General features: G+C 32.7%; 4 protein-coding genes across 5 annotated transcripts; 2 read left to right on the forward strand and 2 right to left on the reverse strand.

The window, feature by feature from the left end:
• Window positions 1–3,130: 3,130 nt before the first annotated feature.
• On the forward strand, window positions 3,131–4,461 carry LOC137834899 (thioredoxin-like protein Clot). The gene is made up of 2 exons (XM_068643127.1): window positions 3,131–3,512; window positions 4,030–4,461. Exons 1-2 carry the CDS (start codon window positions 3,368–3,370, stop codon window positions 4,278–4,280), a joined length of 396 nt encoding a protein of 131 aa, XP_068499228.1. The 5' UTR covers window positions 3,131–3,367; the 3' UTR covers window positions 4,281–4,461.
• LOC137834896 (sister chromatid cohesion 1 protein 3) lies at window positions 4,380–10,167 on the reverse strand. Of its 2 annotated transcripts, XM_068643124.1 has the most exons (13): window positions 9,767–10,167; window positions 9,427–9,685; window positions 9,278–9,324; window positions 9,053–9,146; window positions 8,689–8,960; window positions 8,497–8,608; window positions 8,245–8,381; window positions 7,722–8,161; window positions 7,144–7,183; window positions 6,932–6,980; window positions 6,185–6,329; window positions 5,432–5,553; window positions 4,380–4,771 (listed from the first exon to the last, which is right to left on the reverse strand). In XM_068643124.1, exons 1-12 carry the CDS (start codon window positions 9,888–9,890, stop codon window positions 5,455–5,457), a joined length of 1,818 nt encoding a protein of 605 aa, XP_068499225.1. In that variant the 5' UTR covers window positions 9,891–10,167; the 3' UTR covers window positions 4,380–4,771; window positions 5,432–5,454. The 2 variants fall into 2 exon arrangements, 1 of the variants encoding a protein (XP_068499225.1); XR_011084979.1 differs by lacking the exon at window positions 7,144–7,183 and having other exon boundaries at window positions 9,767–10,124.
• Window positions 10,168–10,187: 20 nt separating this feature from the next.
• Window positions 10,188–11,869, forward strand: LOC137834898 (large ribosomal subunit protein eL6-like). Its single transcript, XM_068643126.1, has 4 exons — window positions 10,188–10,562; window positions 10,914–11,020; window positions 11,334–11,515; window positions 11,604–11,869. The coding sequence occupies exons 1-4, from the start codon at window positions 10,309–10,311 to the stop codon at window positions 11,757–11,759; spliced, it is 699 nt and encodes a 232-aa protein (XP_068499227.1). The 5' UTR covers window positions 10,188–10,308; the 3' UTR covers window positions 11,760–11,869.
• Window positions 11,870–12,486: 617 nt separating this feature from the next.
• LOC137834897 (small ribosomal subunit protein cS22) lies at window positions 12,487–15,542 on the reverse strand. The gene is made up of 4 exons (XM_068643125.1): window positions 15,147–15,542; window positions 13,624–13,725; window positions 13,210–13,509; window positions 12,487–12,822 (listed from the first exon to the last, which is right to left on the reverse strand). Exons 1-4 carry the CDS (start codon window positions 15,429–15,431, stop codon window positions 12,784–12,786), a joined length of 726 nt encoding a protein of 241 aa, XP_068499226.1. The 5' UTR covers window positions 15,432–15,542; the 3' UTR covers window positions 12,487–12,783.
• Between the last annotated feature and the right edge of the window lie 3,968 nt (window positions 15,543–19,510).

Genomic DNA, 19,510 nt, shown 5'->3' on the forward strand with positions numbered 1-19,510 from the left:
AAAAAGTTTTACTCTTTTTTATATGAATCGGAAAAATATTTTTGTGACTCGCGATGTTATTTTTTATGAAAATCATTTTCCTTTTTATAAGGATAACATAGATACCAATTTGGACACACATGATGTGTTTAACAATTTGCTTCCTTCTATTTCTGATAATGATATTGTTTTGCCTACATCTATTAGTGATATTGTTTCTTCTGTTTCTGAAAATGTATTACAATCTAGTCTTCCTACTACTGGTTCTTCTACACCATTATATTTAATTGATATTGATGTCTTACAACACCAACATTCCAATCCACAACCTTCATCCACAACCTAAATACTTAAGGGCTATCACACTACTTTCTTCTCTTCAAAAGATGTTACCAATCATTCTTCAGGTACTAAATATCCTATTCAAAAGTATATCTCTTACCATAATTGTTCTCCTACATATTCTTCTTTTTGTTATAATATTTCTTCTACCTAAGAACCTAAATCATTTAAAGAGGTGATACAACATGATTGTTGAAAAGAAGCTATGCAACGAACTTGATGATCTTGAGTTTAATAAAACTTGGTCTTTGATGAATTTGCCTCTTGGAAAGCGTCTTATTGGGTATAAATGGTTTTTCAAAGCCAAGAATAAGCCAAATGGCACCATTGATAGGTACAAGGCTCCTTTGGTTACCAAAGGATATACTCAAACCGAAGGTATTGAGTATTTTGATACTTTCTCTTTAGTAGTTAAAATTACTACCCTTCAGTTTATTTTGTCTTTAGCAAATGCTAAGGGATGAATTCTTCATCAACTAGATATGAATAATTTCGTTCTTCATGGCGATCTTGATGAAGAAATTTACATGATCCTCCCGTGGGGCTTACGCTTTTTCATCCAACCCAATTTGTAAATTTAGAAAATCTTTATATAGACTAAAGCAACCAAGTAGGCAATGGAACTCAAAACTAACTTAGACTGTAATACAACTTGGTTATGTTCAAAGTATAACTGATCATTCTTTATTTATTCGCACATAATATCATTCTTTCACCACTTTGTTGATATATGTTGATGAAATTATGTTGGTCGACAATAATCTTTAGGAAATCTAGCGTGTTAAAACTCATCTTCGTAACTTATTTAGTATCAAAGACCTTGGTACTTTGTTATTTCTTGGGATTTGAGATAAGCATTCACCTTCTAGTATTATTCTCAATCACAAAAGTATTGTTTAGATCTTCTTTCTGATAGTGGTTTATTGGCTTGCAAACTTGCCTCTTCTACCATGGAACCAGCTTAACCTCTCTCTGAAAGTGAAGGTTCATTACTTTTGAATGCAGGTGAATATAGAAGTTTGATTGGACGTTTGTTATACCTTACTCACACTAACAGTAGGCTTGATATCAACTTTGGTTCATAAGCTCAGTCAGTTTATTTCAAATCCACGAGAACCTCATATGACAACAACTCTTCATGTATTACGATATTTGAAAGGATGTCTTGATCTTGGTCTATTCTTTTTTTAGTAATAATCAAATTGTTATTAAAGATTTTTCTTACTCAGATTGGGGAACTTGCATTGATTCTAGAAGGTCTATCACTGGTTATTGTGTGTTTATGGGAAACTCTTTAATTTCGTGGAAGTCTAAAAAGTAGTTTACAGTGCCCAGATCTTCTTCAAGGAAGAATATAGAGCACTAGCTTCACTTGTTTGTGAACTTCAGTGGTTACAATATTTGTGTGTCATGATTTGCATACCAATATTTCTGAATCTTTTATTGTTTATTGTGGCAATAAACTTGCTATATGCAGAGCAAAGAATCTCACATACGAAACACATTGAAATTGATTATCATTTTGTTCGAACTAAACGTCAAGAAGGTCCCATTAATTTAATTTCAATTTCTTCCTATAATGAAGTGACTAATATGTTGGTCAAACCTATGCATTCTTGATTATTTTTTAATAACTCATCCAAGTTAAACATGAAAGATATACATGTTCCAACTTGTGAGACCCTATTAGATGATAAATATGATATCATATAATATTTTAAATTTTCAATTATAATTGATGTATCAGTTATAATCGCTTGCCGATATCTATTTATTTTGATATTTTATCTCTTTATATGTTATATAAATAAAGTATATATAAAATGTACTTTTTTTCTTCTTTTCTTCTTCCTTTTTCTGATTCCTTTTTCTGATGAGATATATAAAAAATAAAAGAGTCCAAATTCATAATATAATATTTGGACGTTGTGAGTATGATAACACTAATACACTCAAGAATATTATTTCCATATCATTATTTGCAACATATACACTAAAGTGTATTAATTTACGCAGTTTTTCCCTACGCTGAAAATACACAAATAACAAATAGAATAACCATAACTCTTTCAAATTATTTTACAAAAAATCTTTAAAATTTTATTCAACCTTTTGAAAAAAATGGTTTATTTCTTAAAAATTCTAAAAAATTGAGTATCTCATACATATTGATTTGCTTTATCGTTGAACCAATTAGGATGTTTTCTTTTGGCACTCATATGCTTAAATTATGGAATGTATTTGGACATAAAAATGTCTGCATGCATTTAGAGATAGATACAACAAAGACAACAATGTCTACATCCATTCTATTTTCTTTATGTTTTCTTGAATAAATGAGGACATTATTATAACCAACATAATTTATATTACTTATGTCCTTTTAAAAAAAATCCAAAATATATTAGAAAATCATTTGCTTTCACACATGTCATTAAATTCACATTTTGTACTGCATCTGTTTTAAAACAATTAGGGTCGTTTTAAGATGTTACGCAAAGATTAAAAATAATTCTGCAACATAGAAAAACTTTAGAATCCACAATATCTTTTTAAGAATAGACATTAATAGTATTTTTTTCTCCTAAATAAGAATAGTGATTGAGCATTAATGTATAATTCTAATAAAAAATATACACAGAATGAAACTATATATTTTTTATTTTACTGAAGAATTTTTATTTTTTTTAAAGCTAAACTCTACTAATTCTCTGTCTCCTGAAAAATAATATTTAATGAGCATCAATGTAGAGAAAAGGACATAATTTTTTTTATCATAGAAGGACAAGATTTTAAAAAGACATTTGATGCAGCGGTTTAACTGATGACAGGACAAAAAAGTTATCAGAAACAAAAAATCATGAACTACAATTTTTTTATTAAAAACTAAAATTGCTGAAAAGAATTAAACAATAGTGAGAGAATGAATATAAAATAACATAAGGGTATTGGTCTGTGATATACACTGAGGAAAAGTATCAAACTTTGTCTTAGAAAAGAGTCTGAGAACTTGGTGGTGTGGTTTTGTTGTTTGCAGAGAAGAAAAATGCCATTGAAGTTATTGGAGGCAACAGTGTGGAATTTTGATGGGGTGTTTGAGAAGTTCCGATCAGAGGCTGCCAAAAACAAGGCGAATCTCATCCTCTTCTTGGCTGACAAAGACCCTGCTACCTCTCTCAGCTGGTGCCCTGGTATCTATCTATCTCTCTATCCATGCATGTTCTTTTTCTTCCAACATATTCAAATCTGAGTCTTTTGTCTCCATAACTTCTGATTTAATAACTATGTCAAAGGGTGAATTTGGTGACTGGCTGCACTAAATGCATTTTATTTCATGGAGTATTTGAAAATATCAATAATTCTTTGCCAGCACAAAAAATTGAATTGGATTGGAAGAATTTTTCTGTCAATATTGCAGAACAGTGACAAGTATATTGGTTAACTTGTGAGAAGAGCTTCTCACAGATTGATGTTCTGTAGAATGGTATATGTACCTATTGTCATATTTCTGGATAACTAAGATCAATTTTCATTAAGCTTAGTGTAAATTACCAATTAAAGTATTATATTAGACAAGAAAAAAGATTAGATTGATGTTGATTACATTCTTTTTATCATACTGTTAGAGAAACATTACTAGTTGATCAGAATCTGTGATCTACAAGAAGCATGATTATATTTTTTTCAATATTTCCTTTCCCTTCTTAGATTGTGTGAGAGCAGAACCTGTGATCTACAAAAAGCTGGAGGCTTCATCTGATGACATTGCACTTTTGAGAGCTTATGTTGGAGATAGAAAAACATGGAGAAACCCCAAGCATCCATGGAGGGTAGAACCTAGGTTCATGCTCACTGGGGTGCCAACACTGATCCACTGGGACAATGACACGGTTAAAGGTCGCCTAGAAGATTACGAAGCTCATCTTGAAAACAAAATTGAAACTCTTGTTGAAAAGTGACAAATGATTCCCAGTGCATTGTTATAGTTGGTATATAGTTTAAACAATATGTGATGTACTCTTATCAGCATCAATTTATCCGTCTCATACCTTATAAACTTGCTGTTAAAGCAGATAATAAATTATTAGTACCAATGGTACAAGAGATGCCTACAAAATGATGGTAGGTTCTTTTAGCTAATTTTGTGGCTTTGAGCACCATAAATATATTACCTGTACTATACCACTCTTTCGGTTCCAGCCATCAATTCATATTAAACATATATTTGTAAAATGCCTGAAACAGCATAATTTTAAAATTATGCTTTGTTGACAAAAAAATTCAGACCAAATTACAAGGTGAAGAATTTTAATCCTAAACTATTGTTCCTTTTTTCTACCAAATATACATACTAAACAGTGACAAAAACCATCTCTCTTCAGGCTGGTCATTTCGCCTTGTGTCTGCTATCATATACACTCAACTGCATTTCCTTCCTAGGCAAGAAAAACTGCAAATCAATAAAGAAAATATTAAAAAACTACCTCTGGACATGTGGACCACTAACTTCTAATCTTAATCAACCATGTACATAAGAACAAGTCAGATGTATAGTTTTCATAGAATAGTTTTCACTTCCCTCTTTCTCACTATATATATAACAACTTAGATTCTGAAGATAAAAATTGTTGTAAATAGCAGATTATTAGGATAAAAAATATTTTCAATATCTCCATAGCAAATAACAAAAACTATTTTCAGACTTCCAATTCATTTTAGCATATTTTTATTCCTTTTTTAATAGTTTGTATTATTACAAATAGAGACCATGAGAATATAATTGGTTTAATTGTAAGCAATGAACTAATTCATTATTTTCATTCAACTATACATTTTATTATAAATATTTAATCAAATAAGAATGCATACATTGCTCATAAAAGAAAATTCCTCGTACCTAATTTTAACCAAAAAACAATCTAAAGAATTTTGCGTGAGGGATATAACTAGAACCAAAGACATACTAGCCATTCCTCAATCTGCACATACCCTTTTCAAATAATTTTTACGGGTGCATTATAATTTATTAGAACCCGAACCATCACTGTTTCCACTCAATTTCTATTATCCACCTCAAGTTATAAGTCTTAAATAAGTACAAAACTCTTACCTGTATACACAAGGACCTGCATATCAACTTTGAGGATCTGAAGGCGTTGCGGCCAACTTCAAACTGATATCACCATAAGGTTCTTCTTGTTTTACATCAACAAGTCTATTAGTCTGTAAAACCTGTAATTTAACTTCCACATCAGTCTCGAGAATAAAAGAGGAGAACAATACTATTCATAGGGATGCTTGCTTTTTTAAAAAAGCATTATCCGTAGGACATGAATTCATTTATGACAATCGAATTGCCATCGATTTTTTCTATCAAGTATTAACAGAACTAAATCTGTAAGCACTAAGTAGGATTCAAAGCTATATTTTTTCTATCAAGTATTAACAGAACTAAATATGTAAGCACTAAGTAGGATTCAAAGCAATACCTATGTTGATAGCAAGAAAATGAAGTCCAAACTTAATACGGGATTGTATCCAGTGAGAAAGCAATTTTTAAAGGAGAAGAATAAATAACATCAAGAATCACACTTTTACACATACATGTGTATATCACATTCTCATCATTAAAAAACATACAGGCAGCAATATGAAGAGTTTATCCTTCCAAAATCTTTTTCAAAATGAGGGAAGATAGATCTCTGATAGGGTCCTCCAAAATTAGGGTGATTGAATTAAGTCCTTTCAAACAAACACATAAATCACATTCTAATCATTAAAAACATACATGCAAACAAAAAATATTCACATTCTTCAGACATAATTGAAGCTTGCTTCTTTGAATGGAAATGTTTCAACCCACCAATACTTCAAAGAACATACGAGCAGCAGTATGGCGTGTTTTCCCTTCCAAAATCCTGTTCAAGCTGAGATCAGAGAGATCTCCAGCAGAATCCTCCAAAATTGGGGTGATTGGATTAAGTCTTTTCAAATATTCAGCTGCATGCCTGGAATTTACAAATGTGAAGAAAAAAGTTCAGACACTACAGAACTACAAAGAAGAAAAAAGTAGTATGAAAAGCAAAAGGACATAAACAACTTATACATGGTATATATGCACATTCTAACTTGCAGGAAAAAACGACCACATGAAGAAAATGACTTTAATTACGAAGATTTTTTATCTGATGCTCAATATTTCACTCTATTGTGTCTAATGACGTATTGGATGAATAATCATTTCAGGCCCAAAGAAGAGGAAGAAAGTCAGGAAACGGTTCCTGTGGATAGAGTACTGAACAAATTCACAATGTGCAAGTCCCTAAATTATATACATAAAAATAAACAATTAAATTTTGGAAAAAGACAACCTAAACATATCACAATGGCATGTTTAGGCAAAAAAATTCACAGTAATGATTCTTGGAAAGACTATCCTACAAACTAGTTTTGTTAGTGCATTACTATTAACTATAATATTCATTAACTTCAATTGTTGATTGTGAAAACTTATGAGGGGATATGGATAACTGTTGAGACTTTATTAGCTATCCATCAAGAAATATTATCAACTATCTCATAAAAAGTTACATGGTATGGACACACGTACTTGGTCCTTTCAGACAATGTCATGTTAGTTCCACTTGTACCTTGTGAACCTGCATAAATAACCATTGTTAACCTTAAATCGGACACAATAGAAATTGATCATCCAGTATCACCCGAGTATCATATAATACAGGCAATGCCAATAATAAATAAGTAATAAAAGGGTATTGGACAAAAAAATAAAATTTGATATGACATTTAAATAAAACCTACTGGTTGATGTGTTGTTTCCCAGATTCAGAAACCAAAACTCCTACAAAAACAAGTTTGACAAATTATTAGATCCATTGCTTCAATTAAACCCTATTAAGAGTGTTACTAGAAGCAATTTTCCTGCTCCACAACAAGAATGGAATCCACAGACGGTGAAAACAGACTAGGCAGAGAGAATAGGCAAGTACAAAAAAAAAATTTGTTGCAAATAGACACATGAAGTCATCTACAAAAGTAGAATATTTGAGGATGCAGGTCATTGCTACTAGTTTAAAGATATGATCAGAAGACAACTCATCAAGCAAGTATTTTAATTGAAATGAGCATTAAGTCCTAATCAGTTATAAACTGATGATTGACACTTAAATATCAGGAAGATTCAACATTATGTCACACATACAACAATATCTGTTTCAAGGGACTTATAATTTATAAGTTACAGTTTTACAGCTATCCTACTCACATAGGCCTTCTACTAAAGGAAAATCAGAATAGATGCTTTAAACGGAAAGGAAATTGAATGTGACTAACCAAGACTGACTATTTGAAAGCATGCATAACGAAACCTAAAATCTTACATCTGTTGCAGCAGAATTGATATCTGAATCAGGCGTTTGCATCATTCCCGATCCATAAGCACTAGGTATGTTAGGAAGTGAAATCATAGTCAAGTCATCTCTTCTATCAGGGCTCCTGTAGTCATCATCAACCACATTGTGTTCTTGGAAGGTAGGAGGGGGAGTGACAGCCACATTACGAGCATGCTCAACTTCTATATCAAATGAGGCAACAGCTATTGGCTCTTCAGAGGTTAGGTTTGTATCAGTTACTTGCTCTGCTCTTGGCTCTTCAGAGGTTAGGTTTGTATCAGTTACTTGCTCTGCTATTGGCACTTCAGGGACTTGGTTGCTTGGAGCAGCCATGCTACCATCAACATCATCTACCTCAGAGATGACCAAATGAGGTCTTGAACGTACGTACTCACCATTGTATATGTCCAAAAGATCTTTTCCAACCCCTGAACACAGCCACAAGTTTTCAGATCACAAAATTACAAGATACCACAACAATCAGCAAAATAAAATACAGATATCAACCTACCAGTTAACAAGGGCTGGCCAAAAATGTGCTCTTTTCTTTGACTATTGTTCAATTTCCATATATGCAAGTGAGAGGAAGGAGCTTTCCTTATTTTTCTCATTATATCATGTGTGTTATTAAGTGCATTCCGCATGGATCTACAAGGACACATCAAATATAAATAACAAACATAGAAAGAACAGGAACTTATAACTTGTACAGGTATGATCTATAAGTTCCATGAGAAGGAAAAAACAATTCTTAAATTATTACTTGTTCGTTAACACAAGGTTTTTGTCAAACAATAGTTTTCTTTTTCTTCCTCTCCCTTGTGGCTGCTGTATTGGTGGACTTTCAGGAAGCACAAATGCAGGAGAATTATTATCTGCAGTGCAAGGTAAACAAAAGTAAATTTTTTTTCTAGGATCTATATGCAATACAAAACATAGATAGGTGTGCACTGACCGACAAGAACTTGCTCTGAGATGGTGTCCCCTTGAGATGCAAGTGGGGTAGGAGGATTAAATTGAGACTGAGATGGTCCAGACATCCTTTCAGGCTCAGCCTCGTTATCCTCAAGATTTGAAAATAGTGGAGGGTTTTCAAGGTTATGATCATCATTGGCATCAACAAGACCAACCTCAAGTGCCTCCTCGACTAGGGTTGCCTGTGGAGGACTCAGGCTCAACCCCCGACGAACCTCCATGGGCTCAACTTGGGTGGTTGCTTGTGGAGGACTGTGTATGGTAACAAAACAAATACCATTAGTTCATACTCCCAAAAAATTGAAAGAAAAATAAAATTATAATACAACACAACACGGACTTACTCCTCCTCCATTGGTACAGGGTCAAAGACTGCAGAAAACGGCCCCTCATCAAAACATATTGTCACGTAATAATCTGACGTAAAAGGAATTCGATCTGCACATTGAATATTACTATTTATTAAGGTCTCAAAAACTTTCAAAAGGCAGTTAATAAGTGAGTCCCTAAACCCTAAGGGACTAATTCAATAGTTTATTCTACAAAACTTAACCAACCAATCAAATAACCTGTTAGTGTGATGTCTTCCGGATTACTGGTGTTCGGATCCTCAGTCCTGAGAGACACGCCCAAATCATCCACAATGTGATAAGACAAATCAGACCATGAAACTCAAAAATAAATAAAAAGAAATTGAAAACAGCCAAGAAAACATTACCCTGTGTAATCTATTTCGTAGTCAATGTTCTGCGCATCGAGGTCGAAATTCTGCGGCAGAGTCACCGATTGAAATGCCGCTGTACCCACCACCTCCTGCTGAGACCGGGCAGAAGCAATTGTCCTGAGGAGACCCATCATCGCGTCCACACAGTCTTGGACAACATAATCAACTTTCTTAGAGTATATCCGAACCACGCCAAGGAGAAGGTTCGCAGACATTCTGAGCGCGATGGGAACACCAGGGTCCATGATGCGCACTGAAAGAACACAAAAAAAACGAATGACTAAGAACAAAAGGGTGTGTTGAAGATGATTTGGAAGGAAGAACGTTCACTTACGGACTGTGGAGGGAATGTCGGTGCTGATGTAATGCGTTTTCTTGAGGCGGTGCTGGAGGTGAGCGGCGATCCACACGGTGGAGAGAGGACCCTTTCGAGCCAAAAAGGTTTGAGAATAGAACATGGTAGTGTTCTTGGGATGTTTCTTGGAACAGGGATGTTTCTTGGAACAGAGATGTTTCTTCGAACTGGGATTTGGAGAGAGCGAGAAAGAGGTTTGGGGGTATGGTTCTGGTTAGGGTTGTGAGAAAATTGGCGGCAAACAACGTTTCGAAGATGAAATGGCGCGGAACTTCTGAGTGAATGAAGTGGTGCAGGAAGCAAAGCCCGTAAGTATTCGGCAAAAGAAGGCTATTTTTTCCTACACCTCCGTTGGCACCTCCATATATATTATGGATCACAGAATTCGAAAGCCCAATTCATTATTGGGTTAAGTTTAGAAAGCTGGCCCATTAAGAGGGAAACGGTGCGTTTGAGACTCCAATAAGAATTAGGGTTTTGAATGTGGAGGCTGAGCAGAAGCAGAAGGAAAGGGAGAAGCAATGGCGCCGAAGAAGCCGAGAAGCACGTCGAGGAACCCTGAACTCATTAGGGGTATTGGGAAATACTCGAGGTCCCAGATGTACCACAAGAGGGGCATCTGGGCCATCAAGGCCAAAAACGGCGGCGTTTTCCCTCGCCACGACCCCAAGCCCAAGCCCGACTCCCTGGCCCAGAAGCCTCCCAAGTTTTACCCTGCCGACGATGTCAGGAAGCCCCTTCTCAACAAGCACAAGCCAAAGCCCGCCAAACTCAGGTACTTTCTTCCTCACTCTTATCTGTGTGTTTGATTCTTTGATTTGTTAGGTATGATGAATTTTTATGTTTAGCTGATTTTATTGTTGTTAGAAAATGTGGAACAAAAGAAGGGTTTGTAGTCTTGGGATGCATTTAATTCTTAAAAGTACTTTTTTTGCAGATTTCGTTTATTTTAATAGACTTAACGTTGTTTATGTGCTTTGATATTCTGGGCTTGTGTTGTTGTTTTTTGTCGTTGAATGGTAAAGTGAACTTTTTTCCAATATAAAAGATATCCCATTGTAAGAGTTTTAATGGTGCATTTTGTTTTCTTATTTGAGACCTTATATTTGGTGTGCTTCCTCTTCAGGGCTAGCGTTACTCCAGGAACAGTGTTGATCCTGCTTGCTGGGAGGTTTAAGGGAAAGAGGGTTGTTTTCCTGAAACAGCTTCCATCTGGATTGCTTCTTGTAACAGGTGTGTGTGATGAGATCAATTTATGTTCAACTTATTCTTACATGATGAGATTTGTTGGTAATCAATCAGATATTCATTCTGTTGTGTTTATGAGTTAATCTGGTTGTTGTAATTTCTCACTCACTTCTGAAACATAATTGATTGACAAGGGCTCCTTCTTCTGTTTGCTGTTGTCTGCTCTTTAACATGCTTAGTTCTGTTTTAAAATATTATATTTTGGTTACAGTTATATGATTCCCCTCAATTAGTGCTTCTTCCCTAGCGATTTGTACCTTAATTGAAATGTAATTTTTAATGTCTTTGCGTTTTTTAGGTCCCTTCAAGATCAACGGTGTTCCTCTTAGAAGGGTGAACCAATCATATGTCATTGGTACATCCACAAAAGTGGACATCTCTGGTGTTAATGTTGATAGATTTGATGACAAGTACTTTTCCAAGGATGCCAAGAAGAAGAGAACAAAGGGAGAAGGCGAGTTCTTTGAAGCAGAGAAGGAGGTTGGTCAACCATTAAATTTTAATGAGCACCTTTTTATTTTGAGCTGCTTATGTGATGCTGATCTTTATTATAATTTCTCTATTGTAGGAGAAAAATGTGCTTCCCCAAGAGAAGAAAGATGACCAAAAAACCGTGGATACTGCCTTGTTAAAGGCAATTGAGAGTGTTCCAGACCTGAAGTCTTACTTGGGTGCTAGGTTTTCTTTGAAGGCAGGAATGAAGCCCCATGAACTAGTCTTCTAGAGTGCCTAAATTATTCTCCTCATTTTGTTTTGTCGAGATTTTTCTTCACTGATAGTTGTTGCACTTCTTTATGATGGAACTTTATTATTGTTAAAAGTTTTTTCGACAAATTTTGGCCCTAGTTTAGTGCGTGTATGCAATAGCGAGGCAAAATTATTCTGTTGCAGTGGATAAAGTCACGTTATTTATCATTGAACATATTTATTTTGTTCTTTTTTTTTTATCATGGTTGGTTTTAGTCACAGAACACTGAAATAAGTTATTTTTCATGTTTAGGAGACCATTTTAAACTATTAAGGCATTTGATTTACAAAGCAAGATGGTTTTTTTCTGTGTTTTTAAAATTGATCTTGAAATTGGTATCTTTAAATTTTGTTGAGCTTAGTTAATTTTTTATACTACATTGTAATACTCTTAATTCAAAAAGAATAAAAGAAGGTAGAAGAAATGTGAACATTTATGTTGTGTTTGTAAATAAGATACAATAGTATTGTTGTAAGATATTGGATTTATGAGGCGATGAGTGTTGGATTCGGTTCTGAGTTCAATTGTATATATATTAACTAGGGACATTATGTAAGAAAGCAAACTGTATAAAATTGGAAGAATGCTGAGTGTTGGATTCGGTTGTGTTCAATTGTATAGATTAACTAGGGACATTATGTAAGAAAGAGCAAACTGTATAAAATTGGAAGAATGCCTGGTGCAGCGTTCATGGTCACTCAAATTCAGACAAAAATGGAATTGAATACATGCATATATATAAACAAGAGTTACGTCACCAGAGCAGAGTAGAAAGAAGCAACAACATAATGATGAAGAAATAGCAAGGTGCAATGTCTGTGACAGAAGCATTAACCACTATTTTTCTCAACTGAAAATGATTAGGTCTATGTTATACAAAGAGACATGGAAATTTGTTAGTGGTTTCAGCCTCACCCAGAGTATACTTTGTTCCGGCTAGACAGTACATGGTCAAACATATGCTCAGCAACATTGCTAATTTCTCTATGCCTCTGTGCCTCTATGCCTTGTTCACTCGGACTTTTTGCCCTTCTAATGACTGCATTCAACAAGCCATCAGACAAATAACAAATCACTTTCAGTATAACATTTAGAACTAAACTAATTACTAGTTTAAAATTTCATTTTCAATCTACAGCATTCAAAACATATCAAAATTCCTATTAAAAAACCATATCAAAACATCATTGTAAGTCAAAAACATTGATAAGCATCAGCAAAAAAGGGAGATAGATGAGATAAACCAGACCAGCTATTACAACATTTTTTTTTTGGTAATATGCATGTGCAATTCTATATTTATAAGTAAACTAGATAATGGAAATTAAGCAGGCTATTTTACTTTATAAATCACCACAATTAAGGCCTTTTGATTTTCCAGTGACACCCTAATGTATCTTCACATAGTGAGAAGTAAACAACTTACAGAATTGTTGAAAGACGAGATTGCAGCTTCTACATCATCTTCTGATGAAAAAGTAACAAAACCATACCCACTGGATTTTGAGGTACCAGGGACCCGTGAAACCTTGGCACTCAGAACTTTTCCCTTCTCAGAAAAAAACTTTTTAAGAGTATCAGTTGTTACTGTCTTGGCTAGATTTCCCACATACACCTTGTGGGGACTGTCAATAAATTGAGATTCCTCAGATTGGGATAAAGGCAAATCTGATGTTGATAAAGGTTTTTCGGTAACATTTACTTTGATCTCACGCCCTCCAATTTCCTGTCATAGAAAACATGAACTTCGCAAGTCCTTAAAGAGATATAAAGTCTAAACTGCAGAATGAACATTAACATTCTTTCTAATGGTTCCAGCAAATTCTGCAGTGAAACTTACAGTGCCGTTAAGTTTCTCAATCACAGCATTTGCATCCTCAACAGTTTTCATTGTAACAAATGCAAATCGACGGCTCCTTCCAGAGTATTTATCATACATAACCTATGAGCCATGCATTAAGAAATGTTAACGGTACCTGTAATCATACTATATTATTTGGTACACAGATGAAGGATTCCCACATATTCTGACAGACCATACAAATAAAGTTGTCACCTGTTTTAGGATATATAAAATGCACTGATCAATATACTATACTATTTAGTATATTTTCAAATCACAGGGACATTGGCTTATTGCAAGTCCTTCATTAAACTGTTCAGTTCATGTCAATACATCTACAATCATTCCATTGAGGTACAAAAGAAGTTTGAGTGAGGTTTCAACATTTTAATTCAGAGTGAGTAACTATTAGTCTAGTACTACTTACAACACCTCTTTTCCATTCTCCGTTATTCTTGAAAAATTAAGGAGCTTACTCATGGTTATATATAATAATACTTATATAATCAAAAAGTACGTATTTCTGTATTAATGTAACAATTAACTATAAGGAAAACAGGACATGCATAATTTTGGCTACATTTATTTTTCCTCCCCCATGCAACTTGCATTACAAACAAAGGGATAACAGTATTCTTAAAATAGCAAAACTTCCTTTAATTTCTACAGAAGCAGGGTTGTCGACATAATACATACTGCATGCATATACAATGTTAAATTTCAAGAAAAATCAACATGAAAAGCCATGTTTTGCATTTTTTTTAAAAAGCAAAGACTGCTACTGTACTCTACCTTCAGTTTACTGCTCTTATTTTCGTCATCATACAAGGGATAATGCCTTTCCACTATCCTTATTAGAGAGGTTTTCCAAAATCCAACTCTCAAACTCACCTCAGGCTTTACATCAGTGAATCCCCAGCTGACATGTTTTGTATATACACACATATCATGCTTTATGAAAAATTCTATATGTTAACACAAATTCCTTAGCGTAAAACATATCATTCCCTCAAATACCAAATAAAAAAACACCCCATTTCTAAATTCATTTAATAAGCAAAAACAAATGCACTTCTTCAATAACAATATTGTGTGTTTACTTTCATATTGAGGTATTCCTATAAGTTTCAGTCTATTGGACCCGGGTGAATTTACTCAGTTCCTCCCCCACAAAGCACCACACCCATTAAGTTCCTCCATAGAACTTGAGGAGAACATTTCTATAAAGACTTCTAGCAGAGAAAAATATAAAAATAGAAAGTTTCTCCTATAACTTCTTCAAAAAAATTTAAGTTGGGCATAAACTAAAATAAAGAAGACTTGCATAAGCTAATTAATTTTAACTGCAGAAGTAAATTCCTTTTTTTTCATATTTTTTTCTTCTTAAGAATTCCTTACGAGAAGTTTGTCTCAAAGTTTTCTTGATTCAAAGCAAACCCAAACAGAAAAAGCTTTAATTTAACCCATAACGTAGGAAATCGAGAACTTTAAAATTGGTGAAAGGGTGAAAATTTAAAAACCTCAGCTTTCTCAATAGCGCCATGTTCTTGAACAATTTTGGAGAGCTCATCGTTGTTGACAGTGCGAGGAATGTTGCCGACGTAGAGCCTCCTCGCGGCCTCCGTCACCGTGGCCTGCTCAGCCACCGCGAAGGGTCTCCCAAAACGGCGGTGTGTGGTGGAAAGGGGTCGCAAGTGGGTGGTGGAGGGTCTGAGGTTGAAGAGAATGTGTGAAGGAGAAGTTGAAGGGGTAGTTAGGGAAAGGAGATTTGGAGGCAAGAGAAGAGAAGAGTGAAGAGAAGCCATTGTTGTTGATTGAGGTGTGTGATATGTGAGAAGTGAAGAGAAATATTATAAGTGAAGAACAAATTGAGGTTTTGATTTTGCAGTGGCAGAGAGTGAGAAGTTTATCTTGTTATCTCAATGGTCTTGGTCTTGGATATCCATTTTTTATTTGGGTCGGGTTGGCCTCTTAAAGGTTCGAATAACACTATAACCTAACAAAACAATTTACTCTCTGAATAAGTAAAAAAAAGTAGTCATTTTGTAAATTACTTCAGGTTTAATTAGATTTTTAAATATTTCATAAACCAAAATTTTATTAAAAAAATTAATTAAATATTTAAATGTTTTTATTTTATTTATGTTTTAATAACTCTAAGACAGGGAGTTTTTATAATTTGAGAAATTCTACTTGAATTATTTTGCATTAAAATTTATTAAAATAACCCCAAATATACTTAATTAAGGTATATTCAATTTTTACTTGTTTTAATTGCTTCTCTTACGTCTTATAAATTTAGTTATATCATTATTTCATGTAACTTAAAATTACAAATAGATGGTGAAGAAGTCACTAAAGCTTAAATGTTTAAGGTTGTCCAATTCTGAAAGGAAAAGTAATGGATGAAGAAAAACTAGATGTTATTGTAAGTTTATTTTAATTTACAAAATATGTCCATGTGCTTCTTTTTTTTAATCATTAACTTTGATATATGTATTTCAATCCATGCTTGAATGTTCTATGCAAAAATCATCAAGTGAATTTGTGGAAAAAAAATATTTGAATCAATGTCTGGAAAAGAAAGGTTTGGCCGAGTTCGTTGCTATGAAAGGACTGTGACACCAACATTATTAAAAAGGAATAAAAAAATTATCGTTATCTTTAAAAGATATGCTATTCAAATGAAGGGTATGACAAAACATATTGAAGGTTTAGAAGCAATGATGAAATTCATGTTTAAGAAATAAAATTCAAATTTGAATGAGAAGAATATACATTGTTGTTAGTTAAAAATATCACATTTTAAAATTATGTTAAGAAATATAAATGTATAACGTAATTTAGTTGACTCAGACATACTTATTATAATATAATTGTTTTGGTATAGGTAAATAATTATGTTAGCTTGACCGTTGAAGGGGTAGAAATATTTTCTTTTGGCATTTATTTTTATATTGTAATTTTTTAATAAAATATAATATTTCTTTATATATTTTTTTAGGAGATAACATTTTAAATTTTTATTGATGATTATGTTAATTAAAATAATTTAATTATTAAGTAAATTGATGTAGGATTGTTATTTGATATAATTAAATAAGAAGTGTTAATATTAAAATTATTTTTAAAATATATTTGAAAAGGTTAAGAAAAGAAATGAAAAAGTAAAAAAAATAATAATTGAGTAAAGAAAATAGTAGGTAAAAAGAGCATTTAAAATAAATAAAAATGAGTGAGGAAAGAAAGTTTAACAAAATTGGTAATATCAATAAAATGAAATAAATATGTTGTGATAAGTATAAAATTGAAATAAATCATTATAACTTTGCAAATATTATATAAAATACCATACACATTTTTAGAAATGTTAATTTGACATTACCGATTTAATGTCAACAATTAATCTCAAAAGGTTAGAAATAAGGAACGAATTATTGTGGTAAAATTTCAAAATAAATCTGGAAAAAGAAAGAGACAAAGTAAAATCTTGTTTTACTAATTATTTTTAATATGAAGAATGTAATTCCATCCTAATTAAAATATGAAATTATAAAGTGACATGTATAAACATTTAAATTTTTCTCTTCTAAATCTGAAATTATAAAGTGACGTATATAAATATTTAAATTTCCCTCTTAAATGTACTACGACAAGTGTTTTGTATCAACATATGTTGAAGCATTTACAATATTATTAATTTATTAAATTTTGAACTCCTTTTACTTAACTCAAACTCTCTTTAACGAAAGAAGAGTCTAATTTTCGTATATATCTTCGTTTTAAATTATTAAAATATGATAAATTTATTTAGTATTTTATTATAAAATTTATATAAGTTCAATTTCTTCATTTTATTTATTTTTTTTGTTATTGAAAGGAACAAATGTGTATTATTTATTAAATTATTAATAACATGATTATTTATTTGATCTATTTTTTAGTTTTGTAAAAAAAGCACTTTATACATATATGGATTTAGCTTGGCGTAGGCCTTTGTTTGTCTGGGAGCAGCCTTTGATGGATCAGCTGCGTCAGACTTTACTTTTAGTTAGGATGGCTTCGGGAGAAGAGGATACGTGGGTGTGGAAAGGTGTGGGTCCCCAATCGAGCTCTGCCTACTCTCTTGTAAGGAGAGATTGTGAGGCGGATTCCTCTTTGGTTTTCGGTAAGTTATGGAGTTGTAAAGCCGTACCATCTGTCTTAGTTACTGCTTGGAGGGTGTTGAAAAATAAGATCGCTACTAGGGCCAATTTGGTAAGGCGTGGGGTGGTGGTGGATAGCTCTTTATGCTGCTTGTGTGGGAAGGAGGAAGAGCATTACCGTCACTTGTTTTTCGAGTGCAGTTTTGCTTGCCAGGTTTGGTGTTTGTGCTTTAAGTGGTTGGGTGTGTCGTTTGTGTACCACAAAGATCCTTTGTCAAACTTTGTTAAATTCAGGATGAGTCAGTCTTCTGAGTTGATCAATGATGTGTGGAGCTCTATCTGGGTTGGGGTGGTGGGGGAAATTTGGAATCACAAGAATTTTAAGCTTTCAACAGGGGGTGGCTGACACATCCGAAGTGTGTGCTTTGATGCAAGCTAAGGTTTGATCTTGGATTTCTGCAAATTCAAGCTTTGCTCCGTTTCCTTCTCCAGTTGGTGTTTGGAACCCTTAGAATGTATGAGATTGGTCGTTTGATGTGCTGTTAGGTTTTTCTCGTATGGTTAGCGTTAAGGGGAGTTAGGTCGGGGTTTTGTGTTAGTATCTGGTTATTGGTTTTCTGTATAAGAGTTGAACCACTCCTGAATTTTATATTTAATTGTTATTGCCGATAAAAAAAATACGGATATGTGTCAAAATTGATAAAAAAATACTTGTAATATTTACAAGTACATAAAATTTAATTGGTGACAAATTAATTAATTGTAGGAAAAGTATTTCTATATAAATAAATAAAAATGACATAGTTGTGGATGATAGAATGATAGTAATGCATTGTGTAGTAAATATTTAAATACAAATTTGATCATAAATTAAGAATTTATTAAAATTAAAAAAAGTTAAAAGAAACCGGTCATGAAATTAAAAATAAGATGAACCAAAATTTATTAAGTTTTAAAAAGTAATTAAAGAAATTGTTGGTGATTTTTTTAAGATTGATTATAACTAACTTTTACTAATCACTAGGATTTTGGAATTAAAAGTAATAACAAAGAAAGAGTAAGATTTTGATGATGATAATATTTTGATACGTGGAGGTTGTAGTAATGTACTAGAAAATATATATTTTTATTTATATAATTTAATAAATAATTATTTAAGATTTTTTAATTGAATTAGGTTATAATTTAAATGTTTAAGGTTATTTAATTAGTTATAAGAAATTTACAAATTTTACTATTTATTAGTATGTGTTGACTTTTAATGTCGGCTTGACCAATATAAAATTAATACTATACTAATCTGATATCTGATATTAGTGTAACTTATGTTGGTGGAGTTGAATTCCAAAATTAAACTTGGTTGAAGGTAAATTTAATGGATTTATTTAGTATTTTTGTTTTGTTGATAGATTTTAAGTTTATGGTGTTGTTATGAACTTTTTGATATGAACGGTTGTTATGAAATTTTGTTATGACCTATTGTTATGAATTCTTAAATAAAATAATTTGGTTTAATTTCAATTTGTAATTATAGTTTTATCATTTATTTGAATTAAGTTATGATTTAAAATTGATATTTGAATGATTTGAGACTGAAATAGAATTACTAGCTTAACTACCAAATAATTTTAAAAATATCTCTCTTACATTTTTTTCGTTGGTTTAACCCACACAATTATAACGTTTCTCGTCAGTCCTATTTTAAAATCGACACAAACACATTTTGCTTTTAGAGTTTC

Source organism: Phaseolus vulgaris, chromosome 5, assembly GCF_000499845.2.
Source record: "Phaseolus vulgaris cultivar G19833 chromosome 5, P. vulgaris v2.0, whole genome shotgun sequence".
NCBI classification, from domain to species: domain Eukaryota; kingdom Viridiplantae; phylum Streptophyta; class Magnoliopsida; order Fabales; family Fabaceae; genus Phaseolus; species Phaseolus vulgaris.

Bases quoted from the DNA above. Each gene is read 5' to 3' on its own strand.
- LOC137834899 (XM_068643127.1), top strand. From the start codon at position 3,368: ATGCCATTGAAGTTATTGGAGGCAACAGTGTGGAATTTTGATGGGGTG. The intron at 3,513-4,029 runs GTATCTATCTAT...TTCCCTTCTTAG, and splicing joins CTCTCTCAGCTGGTGCCCTG to ATTGTGTGAGAGCAGAACCT.
- LOC137834896 (XM_068643124.1), bottom strand. From the start codon at position 9,890: ATGTTCTATTCTCAAACCTTTTTGGCTCGAAAGGGTCCTCTCTCCACC. The intron at 8,609-8,688 runs GTCAGTGCACAC...CTTGCACTGCAG, and splicing joins CTCAGAGCAAGTTCTTGTCG to ATAATAATTCTCCTGCATTT. The intron at 6,981-7,143 runs GTAGGTTTTATT...TTATTTATGCAG, and splicing joins GGGAAACAACACATCAACCA to GTTCACAAGGTACAAGTGGA.
- LOC137834898 (XM_068643126.1), top strand. From the start codon at position 10,309: ATGGCGCCGAAGAAGCCGAGAAGCACGTCGAGGAACCCTGAACTCATT. The intron at 10,563-10,913 runs GTACTTTCTTCC...CTTCCTCTTCAG, and splicing joins CCAAAGCCCGCCAAACTCAG to GGCTAGCGTTACTCCAGGAA. The intron at 11,516-11,603 runs GTTGGTCAACCA...TCTCTATTGTAG, and splicing joins TCTTTGAAGCAGAGAAGGAG to GAGAAAAATGTGCTTCCCCA.
- LOC137834897 (XM_068643125.1), bottom strand. From the start codon at position 15,431: ATGGCTTCTCTTCACTCTTCTCTTCTCTTGCCTCCAAATCTCCTTTCC. The intron at 13,510-13,623 runs GTAAGTTTCACT...TTTCTATGACAG, and splicing joins TTGAGAAACTTAACGGCACT to GAAATTGGAGGGCGTGAGAT. The intron at 12,823-13,209 runs GTAAGTTGTTTA...TGTTGAATGCAG, and splicing joins TCTCGTCTTTCAACAATTCT to TCATTAGAAGGGCAAAAAGT.